General features: G+C 50.8%; 1 protein-coding gene across 1 annotated transcript; it reads right to left on the minus strand.

The window, feature by feature from the left end:
- Positions 1-3,748: 3,748 nt before the first annotated feature.
- Positions 3,749-17,136, minus strand: LOC116940927 (homeobox protein Hox-A9). Its single transcript, XM_032951317.2, has 2 exons — positions 16,384-17,136; positions 3,749-10,693 (listed from the first exon to the last, which is right to left on the minus strand). Exons 1-2 carry the CDS (start codon positions 17,057-17,059, stop codon positions 10,452-10,454), a joined length of 918 nt encoding a protein of 305 aa, XP_032807208.2. The 5' UTR covers positions 17,060-17,136; the 3' UTR covers positions 3,749-10,451.
- Between the last annotated feature and the right edge of the window lie 3,308 nt (positions 17,137-20,444).

The following is a 20,444-nucleotide window of genomic DNA, read 5'->3' on the forward strand; positions in this document are numbered from 1 at the left end:
TTTATTTACGTGGGATTCACGGCGTGAATTTCTCATAACGTGGATTGATCATAACGTGGATCCATGACGTTGATTAATCATAAAGTTGATTCATTCAAACCGCGGCCTCATCTCAAGACGCAGCTATACGTCTACTACACACGTTGGAGTGCGGGGGGGGCGGTCACGTGCCCCCGTAGGGAATTAGGGATCCGATTGTGAGAGGTGGGGGCGGCTGTGGAGAGGCGTTTTAATCCAGCAGCGGATTAACCGTGGGCCAGAGCCGTCCCTAGGGCGACCGCCCAGGGCCCCGCGCTTTGGGAGGGGGGGGGCTTGCTTCGACGTCACGGTGTCAGATGTAGCACCACTTCCGCTTTAGTTTGAAGGCCTCAGAAGACCCCCACACGGTGAGATTTTCTCCAGGCCCCCCGCACGCCGTTATGGGAGGCCCTGACCACTGGCTGCTGCTGATGATGATAAGGATAATAATTCTGGACGACGCATATATTATGTATGTATGATGAACTTCTTTCGCACCGTGTGTAGCCAACCGTGATCATCGGAGATAGTGAGGGAGTAGGAGACCACAGGAACCAACACTCGAGACGAGTTTCTGATAGAGTTCCGTTGACGACACAAATGGGTGCGTAAAAAAGATGCTTCTGTTTGGTGGTGCTCGCTAACAGCACTTGCCCCAATAGTCTGTAAAGGCTATACGGGGGGGGGGGGTCTTTACCTTTGTGTTCGTGCGTGATTCTGACCAAACCCACCCCGTCGTGCGCCGCCACTGTCCTTAATAGGTGCTCGCTAACAGCACCTGCTACGATGGAATCAGAGCGAACAGCATGGGATGTAAATTCATCCTCTGGCCGAGTGTTTTGTCAGAGACGCATCGGCAAGTTTGCGATGCCCCTTTTTTATAGTGAGATACTGCCATCTTCTGTCGAAAAATGGAAATAACTTTATAACTTCGATCATTTCCCAACTTGTACGCCTCGGAGAGACTGCGTGATCCGAACGGCACAGATGATATTAGAGGCTGTTGTAAAAAAAAAATCTTCTGCTTCTCGAAATGTTTTTATTAACTAAATATAACAATGATGTTGTGACTACATTAAGTGATAGAATTCGTACAATGCGTTCAAACTGCGATTGAATTAATGTCAAACAAATATAGTATTATCACAGACACAAAAAAACCACCCGCACACTATCCTAAACACAATTAAAGTGTGTGCTCTAATTAACAAACAACACTCCGTTTAAAACTTACAATTGTGTAAATATGACGATCCGTGCAATGACCCTTGGTCACGTCACGTGTGTTTTGTTTGTTATATATATTAAAACAACTTGTCACAATCAAACGCACGTCATTGCGATTGCGCCGAGCTGATCCACGCCTAGGGAGTCGCCGTGCCGCGCCCGCGAGCTTCTACGCCACTGGTCTCGTTCACCTCAAATACATTTCGGTGGACGCGAGAGAGTCACACTCGTTGATTCATCCGTGAAATTCCGTCCTTCGGGCGCGAGCGAGGGGTTGAGGAGCAGGAGGAGCAGGAGGAGGGAGGGAGCGCTGGGAGTCGTCGAGAATGGCCGGTTGCGTGCTGCGTGAGAATGAGCAGCCAGCGTTTCGCTTTGAAAGATTAAAGTCAATTTCTGCCTCCAGACTGCAAAAGCTGCGGGCTTGCTCGCCGCACACGCTGGCAAGAGAGCGGATGCCATTTCACAGATGAGTTTTTTCGAGACAAAACAAGGCGGGAGAGTGCTAGGGAACAAGATTGATTAGGGACCCTTGCAGTGCCATAAAGCCATTAACTCCAGACGTCTAGCCGACCTGATGGCTTTATTGCACCTCTCTGTCCCTCTTTCTTCTTTCGCTTAAAGTCGCATCCGCTAATGCATCACCACCGCCGCCACCACCACCACCACCATCACCAACAGCACCCCGAGAATTCCCGACACCAACAACAGAGTACTCCCACCCAGAACACCAGCCCGTTCCGACAACATCAATACCACCACCACCACCAGCAACAATAACAACATCACCACAAACACCAATGACGTCACAAACACCACAGCGCCACCACTAACTAGTCTAAACAACAGCACGACCGCCACTGTCATCAGCAGCAGCAGCAGCACCACGACCACACTCTAGCGCACACTAAAACATCAATACCACTACCACCACCAACAATAACGACATCACCACAAACACCAACGACGTCACAAACACCACAGCGCCACCACTAACTAGTCTAAACAACAGCACGACCGCCACTGTCATCATCAGCAGCAGCAGCACCACGACCACACTCTAGCGCACACTAAAACGAAGACAAATGCCCCACAACAGGTGGCGTTATCTCCAGCGTCAAAAAATCGGTGCCCTCGGCGCTGTATTTCCTCGCAGGCTCCTCGCAATAGATTTGATTTACAACCTGCGACAATAATAAATAAATAACGGCAAATAAATAACAACAGCAGCAGCGGCAACAATAACCATAGGGTGGGTGGGTTTGGGGGGGGGGAGGTGGGGAGGGGGGGGGCCTGGGGGTGTGGGGTAGCGGGCAGCCGTGGGGGGCGGGCGGGCGGGCGGGGAGGGGAGGGGAATCGGTGGCGATGGCGTCTCTGGGAAGGCAGCGGTGGGGTGGTGATGATCGCGCCCTGATGCTTCGGGGTGCGTCGTGAGACGCGGTCGCGGAATACCCGCGGCGCACAAAACTCGAGGCCCCCACCCCCTTCCCATCCCAAGGCCATCACCGCTTTTTTTGCGAGCTTCCTTTCCCCCCCTCCCCTCCCCCTTATCCACGTCGTCGTCGTGGACGATCTCCGCGCACCGCTTTTATATGCAATAAATTTTTACAGCGGGCAATTTTGCTTTACAACATTTTGTGGCCCCGGACGTTCTAGAGGCCGATGCCTTGCTCGTTTCCTCGAGTCAAACAGATCGTCAATAAAAGGGAATTCCCCCCCCCTCCTACCACCACCACCACCACCACACCCCACAGTTCCAAGGAGTTTCGTTGTTCTTCTGCCTCTGCGGCTTTCTCCCCCTCTTCCTGGCCTAACGGCCCGTGAAGCCTGGGATTTTACTGCCTGTGACTCCCTCCCGTCTCACACGGCGCATTGTGTTTGCGGCGGGGGTCGTATAGAGGCCCCCACTTCCATCACCCCCCCCCCTCGCCTTCCTAGCCATCACCACCACCACCCCCGCATCCGTCCGCACCACTACCACCACACCCTCTACCACCACCCACCCCAACCTACCTCGCTCACTACCCTACCACCGCTTCTCAGCTGCCATCCTCCAACCACATCCCACATCCTCTCCATTTATCTCCCCCGCCCCCCGTGCTCCCCCGACCACCACGACCAGCTCCATCCTCTACCACCCGTACCATCAGCCCCACCGCTGCACCACCGCTCTACCACCACCCAACACCTGCCGGCGAGTCTCGCTGTCTCCCACCAAAGCGGGTTTCTTCCGCTTAGTAGGCGATTCCCGTGTTATTTATTTGTTGTTTCAATTACAATCATAATAACATCCGATTTGGGAATTACGCTGAAATCCAATCTGTATGCAGGCGGCTCTCTCTGCATTTTAAGGGCGATGTGGCCAGCCGTGATTATTATATACGATATATTATCACGGCTATAAATTGCGTTATCGGTATGAATAATAATAATAATATTACTACTGTCATAATTGATTTCCGAGTTGGACATAATTGGTATATTTCTCGCAACGATTATCTGCAGCAGTGCAATATAACACACACGGTAACCCTCGCCTTATTATCCACAAGACAGCGGAGAGGCGGAAACTTACCTCCAAATCAAAACACGTTCGTTCCCCACGGGCTCCTTACGATGCAATCGCTACATTAATATTTTTATTTTATTTTTTTCTTCATTTTTTTTTAAACTGCCTCCGCCTTAAATCCACCTCCCCCCTCTCTCTCTCTCGTTCGGCCTATCACCATCTTCTCCCAGATAGCACAACAACGTTACGCGGGTGTTAAGTTTACTTTATAGTCTGGCAGATTGAACAAGTTTTGGGTACACGTGGGAGGTTCGTGGAGATTATGTCAAAACTTAGCATGGCGAAGTCAGTTGGACAGGTTGCTTTGAGAGGCGAAACGCATTGTAACACTACGCGACATTTATTTGGTGCCATACTTTACAGTTGCGTATATTTGAACTTTTTTATACGACCGCTTTTCGTTAGTAACACGGCACTTTTCTTTCGCGGGAGGTGGTGTTAATGAGGATTGTTGTGAGTTAACAAAATACATGTTGTGTTTGTGGACGACTGTAAACGCAGCCTTGTGTAATGTGTGTCAGTATATCCACGTGTATTAAACACACATAGGTTCTGTGTTTTAAATTTCGTAAATATGATGAATAAACAATTAAGATACATCTTGGTTCTTTCGGTAAAGTCACGTAGAATGAGAATAAAACAATAAAACAAAATAAGACAATAAAAATCTCACGACGTTTAAATCGAAAATTAAAATAAACACCACAATGTGTTTTATATTAAGATATATAATTCGTTCAGATTTAAGATTATTAATTGGCATTAAAATATTGTATACCTATTTTTTACTTGTAACAAATACTCAACACGTTCGTTGATAACACCACCTTAAATGGGTCGGGCGGGGGAGATAGCCGACGTTTAAGGCGATGGCCCTCCTTCAGAGAAACGTTTACTCTGATCGCTATGTCGCTGTGTTAACTTCGAAGTTGCACCATACCTTACGCAAATCTGTTGTAACGTGATCGCGTTATATCAGGGGCGATCTGCGCGTTGTATCGTTATGCGGGTGGTATTGTAGAGTTACACACATTGCGCAGAGACAACATTGCGTTGGCAAATGTAGCTGGAACATATTGTATATTATTGTAGCTAAGATCTCCGCTGTGTATAACATGTGTACCGTCGCAGGACGCCCACGAAATCGAGCCGAAAGCAGCTCATTGGGACTTTCTTACTGAAGCAAGTAAAATCTACAAACCTCACAAAAATAATGACGAAGGCATAGATCTCCTGTAATAGCCTTGCTAGACTTTTTTTTGGGGGGGGGGGCAAGCGCTGTTCACGAGCACCTACGAAGGTCGGCACGAGCACACGAGGTGGCGAGTGGCCAGCACATCGCCCAGGTACGCATTTGAGGCTGAGTCGACCTCGAGAAGGACCGGTCCAATAGAAAATATTCAGTGGTGTTGGCCGTGAGCGGTAATTGAACTCGGGTAGCCGGGTTCGTAGCGCTTCGCGCTAACCGCTACACTACCGCTCCCCACTATACTATAATACTCACATTACCAACTCGAATGTATATTTATTGGCAGTGGGTGGTGTCATCTCATAGCATTCAGACTACTTATTTGACCATACACAACGCAATACAGTCATATGTACGCAACATAATTGCGTATACACAATGACAATGATATACCGTATCCTATACTGTAGCTTTCAACAGACTTTTGGAGCAAGTGCTGTTCGCGAGCATCTATGAAGGCCGGAGCGGTCATACAGACGCGCACAAAAATAAAAAGAGGTACACACACACACTCATACATACACGCAACAAAGACAAGCACGCACGTACACAAACACACACAAACACGTGTTCTCAACATATGGGATACACACACAAATATACGGACACGCAGACACACCCCTACATACATACAAAAACACATACATTGTACAAAAACACACGCAAACACACATACACATACACGCAGCGTACACTATAGCATTGTGGGTAACACACAGCGTACACAATAGCATTGTGGGTAAGAACTTTGTCTAACACAGGTTGTTACAGAACACCTTTTAACACATTCATATTAGCACCCACACATATAAGATCCCCCATATAGCCTTAACAGAGTTTTTGGGGCAAGTGCTGTTAGCGAGCACCTATGAATGCCGGCACGGCACACGAGGGGTTGGCTGGCCAGGTCTCCCTAGTGGCGATATTTACTACACACCGCACCAGGTACTCATCTGAGGCTGAGTCGACCTACGTACATCCAATTGTGTGTTGTCTCCGCAACCCCAAACCAAATTCGGCCCGCGCCCCGCGATTCTCTTCATTTCAAACAGACAGGTGACTTTAGTCGCGGCAGGTGAGTGACCGAGGTGCCACCACTCACTCCATCGACCAAGGCAGCTCGCTTACCAATATTAATTACTCGTTACGACTGCAATGAGCACGATGTGAATATTACACACGGGGCAGCCAATTAGTGCGCCACGCGTTAAGTTCACATGGGTCGCAACTGAACACAAAAAGGTAAAAAGAACACAACAACCGCTGCCGCCGTTCGCCACTAAGTGGCGGTGACGTCACCACCAGCGCTTGTGCCAGGCTAGGTGCACTTTGAGGTTCGTCGCGTGAAGTGTCAAAAGCTCGCTGGCAAGAGGTCAATGGGAGAGACAAGAACAAAAACGACATAGACAAATATCCACCGTATAGCCTTAATAGAGTGTTGGGCCAAGTGCTGTTTTAGTGAGCATCTTTGAAGGCCGGCTGAGCACACGAGGGGGTGGGTGGCCAGCAACCAGGACGGGACAGACTTGACGGGACAGGCAACACACGCGCACACACGCGCACACACGCAAACTTTTAAAGCGGCAACAATGTTCGGATCTGTTCCTTGCGAACCGTGCGCCAAATTGGCTTTAAGTGAGCGAAGCCGCAGATATATATACTGTACACTTCACCACTCCATAGACAGAGAGGCATCATGTGAGCGTGTGTACCCATCATCTCGAGTACCGTGCTGGTCTTCATTTGTGCTGCTCGCGAACAGAACTCGTCTCAAAAGTCCGTGAAGGCTTATAAGGGGGATCTTTGCCTTTATGTATTTGTATATTTATTGATTTATGGACTCGTCAATAAAACTCTAACTTTGCTGCCCTATATTTTGAGAATTATGTCGAAGTAATTCGCAGTTATCGTTTGATGATGAATGTTTGACGATTATTGTTATGGATAAACATACCCAATGTTGAATGTTGTAGTTGGTAGCAGTATATTTGAAGCGCTTTGTGTGTCCATTAAAAATTGCGTAGTTTGAAGAATATCTGCGTATCGTGCCATAATCATCGTGTTCGTGAGAATTAGTTTATGTTATATTATCAACAATGCATTGTATATTATAATATCGATGGCATATACTTGATGGTGAGTGTGCTATTATTTTTTTTCTAGGAAAGCCTCACGGGATGCCTTTATATAACATTATGCGAGCTGTCTTTACATTTTTATTAGGTTATATCTCACACGTATCGTGTATATCTGTACTTTACTTTTAATTGAATGTACACATTCGCCACCCACTGATAATAAACTCGCGACAATTGACTAAACTTTGAATCGAATTCAACTTTGCGATGGTTTTAGGCGCGTGCTGCATCAAACGCGCTTCATACGGAGGAGCGACGTTCGGATTAAAAACGTTGCCCCCAAATCGTTGTGTTGAAACACCGCGGCGACCGACGCGATTCACGGGGAGCACGGCCACACGGTAAGGAGCAAGCGCCGTTAGCGAGCACCTATGAAGACGCACACAGCCCACGTCACGAATGAAATAAGTTGCAGCCATATATACACCCTGGCTGCGTGTCATACATCTGGCAATGCACCGCGGAACAATGCTGCTACTATACAGTACACGGTTTCTTTAGCCGTGTCTGCCCATGTGTAGGACTGGTTTGGATTTCGCAATCACCGTATTTAATGCAAATGAATTCATGGCGACATTCAAAGCGTTCGAAAGCAAACGCTGTTGACATATGGTGTTGCTGTTCATTATTATCGGATACCTTCAGACGCAGTTTTTACTTACCATGATATTAACATTATGTAACGCGTGTTTCAGTCTGTGCCGCAAGGGGTGGACGTTGCATGTGTCTGTGTATTCGTGTCGTTTTTGTGTCTGTGGGTTCTCGCTAACAACGCTTTCCGCACGAGTTATGTTAAGGCTATATGGGGGGTATGTCCTTTGTGGCCTGTGTTTATGTGCGTGTTTGCTCGTGTGTGTGTATATATTGTTGGTGTTTATGTATGCGCGTGTTTGTATGCATGCTGTGTTTGTCTGTGTTACCATCCATGTTGAAATAACATCTTTGCCGCGTGATATCTGAACCGGTCCCGGGCCTCTGCTCGGTAGGCACAACACTGAAACGAGTTCCTGGAAGAGACAAAGGCGGCCGGGCGTAGTACTCCACCAGCCCCCTGACTCGCGTGGCGTACGCGCCTTAATAGATACTCGCTAACAGCACTTAGCCCCAAAAATATATCTATAAATTATGTATTTTTGTGTATGCATGTAATTGCGTGTAGCCTGTGTGATTGCGTGTTTGTGTGTATTTGATTGTGGGTGTGTGTCTATGTGATTGTTTGTGTCTGTATGTATGTATCTGTGTGCACTTGCCCCAACAGTCTGTTAAGGTTATACGGGATATCTTTTTTCTGCGCTTGTGCATGCGTGTCTGCACATGTGATGTCTTTGTGTGTGTATATTATAGTGTGTCTGTTTGCATGATGATGGACAGTGTCTTTGTGTACGCGATTGTGTGTTTGGATGTATGTTCGTGCAGTGTGTATGATTATGTGTGTCTGTGATTATCTATATCTGTCTATGCGATTGTGTATGTGGTCGCATTTGTGTTGATACGATTGTGTGTCTACGTGCATATCCGATTGTGTGTCTGCGCGTGATTGTTTTCCATGGGTTGCTCGCCAACAGCACTTGCCCCGACACTTTGCCGAAGGCCACACGGGATATCAAGCAATACACAATCAGTACGGGCGCGCGCCGCAGTGAGTTGATTAGACAGGCGATCATCAGCACACCCCTTGACAACGCTCACACCTGAAGTGTCATTGTCCTTTATTTTCATTACCTTTATTTACACAACATAACGGGGAGAGGGGGGGGTGTGGTTGGCGGGTGGGGCGGGCGGGCGGGGTGAGAGATAGGGGGGCCACGGGTAAATATTAATATAATATATTTTACAATAAAAACTTTACCATACCAGGAAGGCAATAGTCACAGTACTGCGAATATATATACATACACACATACATACAGCGACCACGACGAGCGAACAACATGAGAGGAGAACACCGAGAGAGAGAGAGAGCGAGATTTGCTTGCAACCCTGTCGGACATGCGTTCAAATTGGCTCCGACGTGCTCTGTGTGTCTCTCTCTTTCTCTCTCGTGTCTAGAGACCGACCAACTGCATGCACCGCAAGCAACCAATGAACAAACCCGCAGGGGCGAGCAATGAGCAGTCAAGTAGGGGTTGGTTTTTTTTTCATTCCAAAAGGCAAGGTAGGGAGGGGGAGGATGGCGAGTTGCTGGATATAACGCTACGTACACACACGCACACATCTACACATATATATAACGTCGCGACCCAGATTAAGTATCGAGTATAAATCCTGACATCACACAGCAGTCACAAAACACGATTTTCAAGTACGCGGGCGGCAGCGATGAGGGCCGGGTGTAACACTGTACAGTCGCGTTCGGGAAACCACGTGTACATTATTTTTTTTTAAAGTCTCTTAAATAAAAGGAACTCTTTTTTGTTGTTGTAATTTTTGTTTAAATTTGCGCGCATTTCTACATTTACAAAGTGTCAGCTTCTTATATATAGGTAGCCCAAATATCGTGTGAATAACTCCTCCCCTTTTTTATTTAATTATTTTAATATATAATTATTATATAAAATTACTTAGATTTTTTTTGTTTGTTTTGTAAACGGTTTAAATAAATGTACATCGGTTAAATGTAATTAATACAACAGTGCTCTATAATAATTATGATATAATAATAAACACGCAACGGTAACCTTCCTTTTTCAGTCTGCCGTCCAAAACAATTGTACTTATTCCAAAATAATGAAACGCAATTATTGGAATTGCTTCCCAGGTAGTTGGGACTGCACGCGTCTTGAGCCACATAAACCTCTCTTCTTTAGCAATGAAAAGGGGAAGAGCCATTGATTAAATAGTTGCAATTCCGAACAGCTTAACCGCAATGCCTAAACCTTAATAAAGATATTACCGATTTGTGCAAGGTACAACCGTTCTGAAAAATAGCTGCACTCCGGCATGGTGTATTTATTAATATATATACTATATATAATGTGAGACCTTCATTATCAGTGTATAGTTTCCTTTCTTTTGTTTTAATGTACGATGCAAAGTCGAACGCGCACTTCCATTGCATTCATCGGGGAGTTGTATCAATTGCTGTTGTTCACATTTGAAAGTTGTTGACTGTCGTCGTCTTCACCACCACCACCACCGCCACCAACAACAACCACCCACCGCCACCAACACCAACCACCACCATCGTCAACACCAATCCGTCTCGTCTCGCGCTTCCGGGCGCTTCTCTACAAACACGGCGCTTCAGACGACCTCACTGCGGATCTTTGTTTCTGTCCTTGTTCATCTTTTTCATCTTCATGCGCCGGTTCTGGAACCAGATCTTCACCTGGCGCTCGGTGAGGCTGAGCACGCGAGCTACCTCGTAGCGCCGGTCCCGCGTGAGGTACATGTTGAAGAGGAACTCCTTCTCGAGCTCCAGCGTCTGGAACTTGGTGTAGGGGCAGCGCTTCTTGCGAGAGGGTCGCGCGTGGATCCAGTTGGCCGTGGGGTTGTCTGCGGGGCGACAACGAGGGAAGGAACACACGGCAAAGGCTCAGAGACACGAGCGTGTAACAAAGACACGAGACTACGATCCCACCCGCACCCCCCCCCCCCCCCCCAATTGCCTTTTAACAGACTGTTGGGGCGAGTGTTGTTCGCGAGCACCTATGAAGGCCAGCACGGCACACACCACGCCCGGCCTCCTTTGTCTTCCCAGTGGCGTGGTTACACGCCTCACCAAGGTACTCATTTGAGTCTGAGTCGACCACGGGGAGGCCCAGAACCGGTTCAGATAATTGTCAGATATTTGTGTCGACCGTGGGCGTGAATCGAACTCGGTTGGTCGACTTCGCTGACCGCTACACCACAGCCCCCCACACACAGACAGTCCCCCCCTCCTTACCAAGCCTCCAAGGCAAACACCTCCCCCCCCCCCTGCACGACGCCCTCATTACTGTATAGCCCATCTTCGTATGGCAAACGTTGATGTAGGGCAACAGCTCTAATTTTACAACGGGGCTGGTGAGCCAGATGATTGCGTCCAGAGTAGCGGAGGATTATCGCCTCGTGTTCAAATCTAAGTTATGGTTTTTGCTCCGAGGCCTTGGAGAATGCTCAGGATTGAACCTCTCGGCACTTGGGGCAAAACGTCGGACATCATGGCGAACAACACGCCGGTGACAACCCATGAACACAGCGAGATAACCTGCATCGGCTTGTCGGGGGGGGGGTGAATAACTGTGTCGAGCAACCTACGATGGCTGTATCGGCACTCGAGGGGTATGGAGGTGGTCGTGATGGTGATTGTGTGGCCACTGTCTGTCCCGAGTGCACGGCTTTGTCCCGACGGTGCTGATGTTTACACATCGCACCGGGTCGACTCATTGAAGGCCGAGCCGGCCCAGACCTGCAGGAGGCCTCAACAGAGGTTCGCGTATTCACGACTCTTGTGTTTGTTGTTGTCGTTGTTGTTGTTGTTGGTTAACCCTGGCACGGAACATCACTCGGTGCTCGCTGTGTTTGTGTGAAGAGCAGCGTGAGCAAACCGCTCGGCCACCACTCCCACGTACACTCTTTTTTTTGCATGCCGAGATGCACACAAGGGAACAAACGCATTGTCATTGCATTATGTACGTGGTCCATAATTTATTATGTACACGGCCTATGGGTACTGTGTGTGCAGACACGAACAAAGACCCAATTATATTTTGAATTACAACCTGCACGAACAACAACAAACCACAGCAGCACCAAAAAACAACGACGGCGTCGTATCGTGTACCCACTGCAATTAGCGTTAAGAGCGCGCGCGCGGCTATATCTTAGCATGATTTACGATCCGCATGCATACTGTACGTATAGAATAATATTACACAATCCACACACAGATGCAGCATGGGCCCGGAAGGATGTGTTGACGATGACGATCACGGCCCCTTTGCACACATCATCATTGACGAGGCCCCGGTTCGTACACGTGTCAAAGACAAAGATCCCTCCCTCCGCATTGCCTACACAGGCTGCTGGTGCAAGTGCTTTTAGCGAGCACCCTGTGAAGGCCGGCAAAGCCAAACGAATGGCGATGCATGAAGGTTGTCTTCGTCGTACACGCAGAGAACATACACCACTATCGCCTGCCCCCCCCCCTTCCATTCCTCCCCCCTCGTCCCCCGTGCACACCCGACACTCATGCACACACGCCGTGGGTATACGCCAACAAGGTGGGCGTACCGACTCACTGCATTATTGGGCATTGATTGTACAGCGGCCGGATGGGATAGTGATTAAAGCGCAGGCCCGGACCCAGAGACCCCCCCCCCCGCCCCCCCCCCCAGTATAGCCTTGAACAGAACGTTGGGGCAAGTGTTGCTAGCGAGCAATGATGAAGGCCGGCACGTCACACGCCGGGATGGGTGACCAGCACCACGGCCGGTCACATTTGTCTCCTCAGTAGTGATGATTACACACTGATTCGAGGCCGAGCCGACCTAGGGGAGGCCCAGCACGGGTTCAGGTAATTGTCACTGGTGTTTGCTGTGAGCGGGATTCGAACTCGGCTCGCCGGGTTCGTTGCGCAGCGCGCTAACAGCTGCACCACGGCTCCCGCACTGTAGGCACACACGCACGGCGTGTGTTTGTGTACTACGCCAATAAGACGCATTGACCGGCGTGGTGAAGTATGGTTAAATAACCCCCCCCACCCCTCTCCACCCCCCCCCACCCTCACAACCCGCAAACGAGCGTGGCGAGGGCCTTCATCCAGCAGTGGATTGACACGACAAAATTAGGTGTACAGACAGGTACACGAGGGTGTGGGCGAATATACATTAAGCAAAAATGTCACGTGTCACCGCGTTTCGTCGAGATATAGTAGATCTCAGCGCGAGAGCACTTGCGAAGGAAATTGCGATTACAATTCACGCCGTATCATTCAGAGCACTCGTGTGCGTGCGTGTGTGGTGCTCCGTGTTCTTTGTCTGGCGCTCACGCTCTCTCTAAGTGTGTAGACGCGACTACTCCTGCTCTCTTTCGCCTCTCCCCGCCATCGACAGCACGCCGCTTGTCACGTGCAGCTAACCGCTGCAGGGTTAGCTGTTGCTGTTCGTCGTTGTTGTTGTACACATTTTGTTGTTGTTGTTGTATACGACCTCGCCTGTTTTTTTTGTTCTGCTTGTGAGCGAGAGATATCACAAAACGCTACGCTCTCCCGTCTTTTTGCGAGCGCCATCTCAAACGCAATATAACGCGCTGACGCTGTGCCGTGCGTGTGGCCGATACAATAACAATGGGGGGCTCTTGTGTTCGAATTTATATTTTTGGTGTTGTTGTTGTTTAAACGCAACGCAATACACCGACGACGACGACGACGAAGATGTATACGGGCTTAACGTTGTGGGTCAAGCTGTGAATTGTCAAACGCGACACACCAGCTGGGTGTGTGCCGTGCTGCTACCATGTGCGCGTACCCCGAATAATGTCACCGGAGCCACACCACAGGCCTCGTCTGCCATCCACGCTTCATTCAGCGCTTTGTCTGCAGCGAACCGCTTTGTTTCGTATTATTATCGTCGCAGTCTACAATTCATTATATTATCTCTATACGTGTGTGTGTGTTCGCGGCTGTGTTGTTTACTAGCGGCAGTGCATCGGCGTGAGCCCGTTACCCCGACGAACCCCCGCGAGCCTCCCCGAGTTCGATTCCCGCTCACGGTCACCAACATCAAGGTGACGATAATTATCCGAACCGGTCCTGGGCCCTCCCCGAGGGTTAACTCGGCCTCAAACGAGTACCTGGCGCGGTGCGTAGTAAAACATCGCCACTCGCGAGACAAAGGCGGCCGGGCGTGGTGCTGGGATCCATCCACTTCCTCGTGTGCTGTTGCCGGCCTTCAGAGGTGCTACTCGCTGAAAGCACTTGCCCCCAAAAGGCTGTTAAAGCTACACGGGGGATCTTTGTCTTGTTTACGAGTCGGAGACAACAACAATAACAACAGCGTCACTTCAAAGGAGGGGAGGGCAGGGTAGGGGGGTGGACAGCGGACTCTTTGCCTATCACCTTTGTTCGACTGGCCCGGTTGGTGTCTGCGGCTGAATCATTGGGACACCACGCGCGCAATAAGCAAGCTGCCGAGCGGGTAGCCACGTGGGCTCACAGAGAGAGAGAAGCCGTAGCATTTTACAGCACGTAATCAGACACTCCCCGTGTCATATATAACTCGCACGTTACGACACAATGCGATTAGGAAGCGGTGATGTCAACTCGTGGGGTTTTTTTTTAATGGAGCAGCGTGCAAGTTAAACCGGCAATTAATGAATAATATCCACGATATAAAAGTAACGGAAATCTCTTTTTTTACGTCGGGGATGTATCTCTTGGGATTATGTGACATCCTCTTAAAAGTGTGACATCATGTGAAAAAACAATAAACATGGCAATACATATTTTATTATTATTATCATCAGGGGTGATATTTGTTGTTACTATTATTAGGCTATTAGTAACGGACCGTTGAATATTGTCTCGTACTTTATAGCGAAATGTTTAAAGGCTTGCTGAATGCGTAAAGCTGTCAGCTCGTCAATGAAGCCACTACCAGGAGCACGCAAAGTTATCTCAATTAACGCGCCTATAAAAAAAAAAACATTATTGAAGGTGGGGGGTGTGGAGGAACACACACACACACAAAATACCCCTGGCCTAGCTATTCAATTATTTTATGGTGGGAAGAGAAGAGGAGGTTTCATTTAAGACTGAAAGGTACACCAAGCGCACAGTTTGGTGTCGGTGACACGACCGTTGTAAACAACAACAACAACAGAGGCGGCGGCTGGGGCGAAGCGACGAGGCTACACAACAAACAGCAAACAGCAAATCTGACGCACGGGGCGTGGATGCAATGACGGGGTGGTCGCATGGGAGGGGGGTGGGGGGGGTGTACACGGGGTGTGTGTTGTGTGTGTGTATAGGTGTGCATGTTTGTGTGTGAGTGCGTACTTGGGGGGTGTGCGTACGTGGGGGTGTGTTTGTGAGAGCTGCGTACGTGAGGGGTAGTTGGTGTGTGCGTAATGTACGCGGGGTGTGTGTTGTACGTGTGTATAGGTGTGCATGGTTGTGTGTGTGCATACGTGGGGGTGTGTTTGTGAGAGTGCGTACGTGGGGGGTAGTTGGTGTGGGCGTACGTACGCGGGGTGTGTGTTGTACGTGTGTATAGGTGTGCATGGTTGTGTATGTGCGTACGTGGGGGTGTGTTTGTGAGAGTGCGTACGTGGGGGGTAGTTGGTGTGGGCGTACGTACGCGGGGTGTGTGTTGTGTTTGTGTATGTGTGCATGGTTGTGTGTGCGTGCTTGCGTACGTGGGTGGTGTGCGTAAGTAGTGTGTGTAAGAAATGGCCGCGTGTGTGTGTGCACGGAGTGTTATACATTACACGGTATATTCGCGCGCGTGTGTAGGATGTGTGTGTATACACACACACTGTGTGTGCAAGTCTGCACACACCACCACGTATGTATGTGTGTATAATACGTGGGTGTACACGGTGTGTGTGTGTGTTACCGTGTGTGGGTGTACACACGGTATGCGTACACACAGACGATATATGTACACACACACTGCACGTTACGTGTGTACACGGTGTGCATTGAACCGAGGTATATGTGTGTACACAGTGTGATTGGAACTATGTGCACGTGTGTACACCGTGTGTATAGAAATGTGTACATGTGTACACGGTATGGGAAGTAGGAGTACGCGTGTACACGTGTGCACTGTGTGCATGGGACGTGCGTGTACACGGTGTGCGTGGGTCGTGTGTGTACACGGCGTGCGTGGGTCGTGTGTGTACACGGTGTTCGTGGGTCGTGCGTGTACACGGTGTGCGTGGGTCGTGTGTGTACACGGTGTTCGTGGGTCGTGCGTGTACACGGTGTGCGTGGGACGTGCGTGTACACGGTGTGCGTGGGTCGTGTGTGTACACGGTGTGCGTGGGACGTGTGTGTACACGGTGTGCGTGGGACGTGTGTGTACACGGTGTTCATGGGTAGTGCGTGTACACGGTGTGCGTGGGACGTGCGTGTACACGGTGTGCATGGGACGTGGATGTACACGGTGTGCGTGGGTCGTGCGTGTACACGGTGTGCGTGGGTCGTGTGTGTACACGGTGTGCGTGGGACGTGCGTGTACGCGGCGTGCGCGCGCGCTCACTCGGGTCGATGGTCGGCTTGTCGTCGCTCTTCTCCGAGTTCACGTCCGCGTCGTCCGTGCACGGGTACGGGGAGACGTCGGCCAACTTCTCGCTCGGCGCCTCCAGCGGGAAGTCCCCGCCGAGCAACGGGGCCACGGTGGCGCCTGGAGACGTCTCGTAGGCCACCACTCCCGCCGTCACGTCGCGTCGCTTCACCGCCTGCTGCTGCTGTTGCTGCTGCTGCAGAGGCTCCGGTTTGTAGTCATAGGGCCTGGCCCCACCACCAACACCGCCGCTGCCGCCGCCGCCGCCGCCACCGAATCCCGAGAATCCCACGGGCTCCAACCAAGAGCGCACGTAGCGGCTACCCTCGTCGGCGAGGTGCGGCTGCCCCACGTAGGCCGCGTGCGGGTGAAAGACCCCGCCGGGTGGCGGCTGCGTAGGGATGGGCGCCCAGGCGGACGGCGAGGCGAACACGGAGCCCTTTGGCTGGAAGCTGCACGACGGGAAGTCGGGGTGCTCGGGCAGCTGCACGGGGGCCGCGGGCCGCGCTGCCTGCGAGTGGTGGTGCGCACCTCCCGGGTATCGCGCCGCCGCCGCTGCCGCAGCCGCGGCGGCCGCGCTCATCATCCCGTCGGCATCGCCGCTGATGAGCGAGTGCACGTAGTAGGTGCTGAGCGCTCCCGAACTCGACATCGGAATAAATAAGGCGGCTGCGCGCGCCGCGCTGCCGTCGCTGGCTCGTGCTGGCCGACCACCCCCCACCCCACCCACCACCACCACCCACCACCACCACCCACCCACCTCGCTGTGTTGTGCCTTGAGCCCTCGGCGCGTCTGCTGCCGTCTCGACCGCGTGCGTAACGTCGAGTGCGCCGCAGCCGCCGCTGCTACTGCCCTCGTGCGTGCGCGCGTGCGTGCCCTCGTGCGTGCGTGCGCGCGCGCGCGTGCGTGAGTGCGTGGGGTCCGGCGCTCCTTTGCCGTCTATTTTTCGGATCTTTCCTCGGCTGTGTAGGCGGCGGCGGCGCGCGTGTGATCTGCGGGTCAGCGTGCGAGTCCTCTTTGGAGCGACCCAACGCGGCGGCGCTCGCTCACGTGGTTATTATAACGAGCGGCGGCGGCGGGAATAAATCACTCCGCGTGGGTCGTGATTGGGTTGGCATGTCCAGTAATTAATTAAAGCACGGGATCTTTTGGCACGCATTGGTGTGTGGGCGACGACAAATAAGTGAGGTGCGTTATAAGCGGCGACGTCGGCGATGCGCGGGGCTTTTAATACGGACGCGTTAGCAGGGACTATTTGCTTGCGCAATTAATCTTGCTGTTTTCCCTCCCGGAACCCTGCCTGTACACAGGCACCTGGGCATCTGAAGACAGCCCGAGCACATTTGTGTCTACAGACGGAGTGGTTACGTGCAGATAGGGCAACTCGAACTACTATATATGAGCTCGCGTGTAAATGTACGGCATGGATAGGGATTTTAACGCTGACAAAGCTGCACATTATTACACGGGCGAATGGAACGCAAGAGAAGCGTGACCCTCAAAAACGTGACTATATACTCATTGACACGGTAGTGTCTGCTACGCATTTTCTATGCATTTTACCCCCTCCCCTCCAAAAAAAATGTAGAAATTTTTTTCCGTACGTTTTTGTAATCATACGACTTCCATTACGTTGCAGTGAGCGAGCGCGCTTCTACACTGCTCCCCTAATTAGTGGATAATTATAGTAAACCCGTGTGACTAACCCGAGTCTCGTATATCTTCTCGCTTACGATGTCTACTACAACTCCTCGTACATCGCCCAATTCCCCCCCCCCTCCCCAAAAGATTTACTCCATCATCTCCAACGCCGTGCGTACCCGGAGTGCACAAGGAAGGACCGACACGGCCCCCCCCCCTGCCAGCGTGGTTACAGCAGCAACAACCAGACACAACTCCATGAGTCAGGCCTTCACTGGCAAGACCTGCCCTGACAAACCGGGTACCACCACGGCTACCGTTTTGCAAGGAAACTGGTACGTTACCTGACACGCTATAGCGCCCGTGCTGGTGGGCGCAATGGCCGTGAGGCTCGCTTAAGTGCCGGGTACGACGCGACCACGTTTTTTTTTCTGCAGCTGTACTGCTGCTACGGGCAGATGGATAATGGGGCTGGGGCAGCCCGATGTGTCACGGTGACAGTGGAGGGCATCAATGCTGCTTGTTGTGCTGTGTTGTGCTGTAGAGGGGTGCTTGTGTGTGCGCGCGCGCGCGCGTGTGCGCGCACAGCAAAAGTACAGACAACAGTTTGCTGAGAGTTTAGTCAATGGCCTTCAACAAAACCAAGCCGAACAACCAACATCACCGGGCAAGACTACGTTCCGAGGCTCTTGCTCCGTTTGAGCCTCACTCTTTACCGAAGCGGGCCAGTCGGGCCGAAACGTCGGACCGCCGTTGCCCGTCCGCTCGGTGACAGCCGATGGAACAATTTGCTCTGTTGCGTGCACGATGTGTCACGTGTTTGACATTGATCCATCAGCGCTCTCGTGACTGTGTTTCGAATCGGAGCGCCCTTCTCGGTGTGAGTGTCGCGGCGCGCGATAGGAGCGATTCGAAATGCAGCGCTCTCGTTATTAGCTAATTATAATTAATAGCGTCATTATAATTAATGGCATTGTTATAGCGCGTCGTAACACGCACATGCACGGACAATGCACACAGGGTCGACTCGTGCATTACAAGATGCTGTCTATCACATGCTAAACGTCGCCGATTATAAATATTTGTTTTAATTTTCAAGGCAGTGTTGTCGATCGAGTGAGTGCGTTGAGTTCTGTTTGATGCTATTGTTGTTGTTGTCGTTTATCGCAAAAGGAAAGCGTTACCGAAGACACGTGACCGTTGCGCGACGCTTTACCGATGGGGCGAGAAATCGAGCGCGCCGGTCATGTGGCATCCGTGACGCGCGCGCGTGCACGTGTGCACGCGCGCGCGTGCACGTTTGTGTTAAATGCAAGTTTGCAAAGGTGGGCGGCAAAGTGGGGGGGGGGGGGTGATATACATTGAAGGCAGAAACCGATTCCTCCTAAGGATCGTGACCCGGGGACACGGCGACAGCAAAGACCGGCCCGGCGGTCGGAACTCTGCTAAGATGTAATGACGCGGAGCCATATTGGGTGTTGTTTCATCCATCATAGCACGGTGCCAGAAATGCTTAAGGCCACGCGATTGCAGACGCCGGGGTTATGAAGAGACGCGTTAATCAGCGTGGCAGTGTTTAGGAAAGATAAAAAAAAAACCCCAACATCTTTAATTATTTGGCTGGCTGGAAACCGTGAGGCGCAATAATGTAATCTGTCCAAATGTCCGAGGGATTTGTTACGGGAGTTATGTGTTGGGACTGAGTGGAGGGAAACTGTACACAAAGACAAAGACCCCCTCAGCCCCGTATAGCCTCAACAGACTCTTGGGGCAAGTGCTGTCAGCCAGTACCACCACCACCAAACACACACGCACACAAACATCCTCATGCACCGCAGCTATAGTGTGGTCAGCACCAACCCCGGCCGCTTTTGTCTCCCGAGTGGCGATATTTACACATCCAAACAGGTACTCGTTTAAGGCTGAGTCGACCTAGGGGAGGCCCAGGACTGATTTCGGATAATCGTCACTGGTGTTGGTGGCCGTGAGCGTGAATCGAACTCGGTTCGCTAGGTTCGTAGCAAAACGCGCTGACGACACAGACACACAAAGGCGCACAGACACGCACAGTGTCACGTACGTCAATACACACACGCAGATAGACAAATAGACATGCGTTCACAAAGTCGCGTATACATGTATAGAGAGAGACTGGGGGTAAACGTGCACCGACACTCCCACGGACGCACAGACACACACTTTATAGACACCAGGACATACACACACTCTCAGATATACATGCACAGACGCAATATTCCCCAACTTTCAACGAATACATACACGCAAATGCACGCATAGACACAGAGATATACACACATACAGTTGCATAATATATACACTCAAAAACACGTGTGTACAAAGACACACATGTACAGAGCAACATATGCAAATGCAC

This window comes from Petromyzon marinus, chromosome 10, assembly GCF_048934315.1.
Source record: "Petromyzon marinus isolate PM22_M1 ecotype Great Lakes invasive population chromosome 10, UKy_Petmar_22M1.pri1.0, whole genome shotgun sequence".
Classification (NCBI taxonomy): domain Eukaryota; kingdom Metazoa; phylum Chordata; class Hyperoartia; order Petromyzontiformes; family Petromyzontidae; genus Petromyzon; species Petromyzon marinus.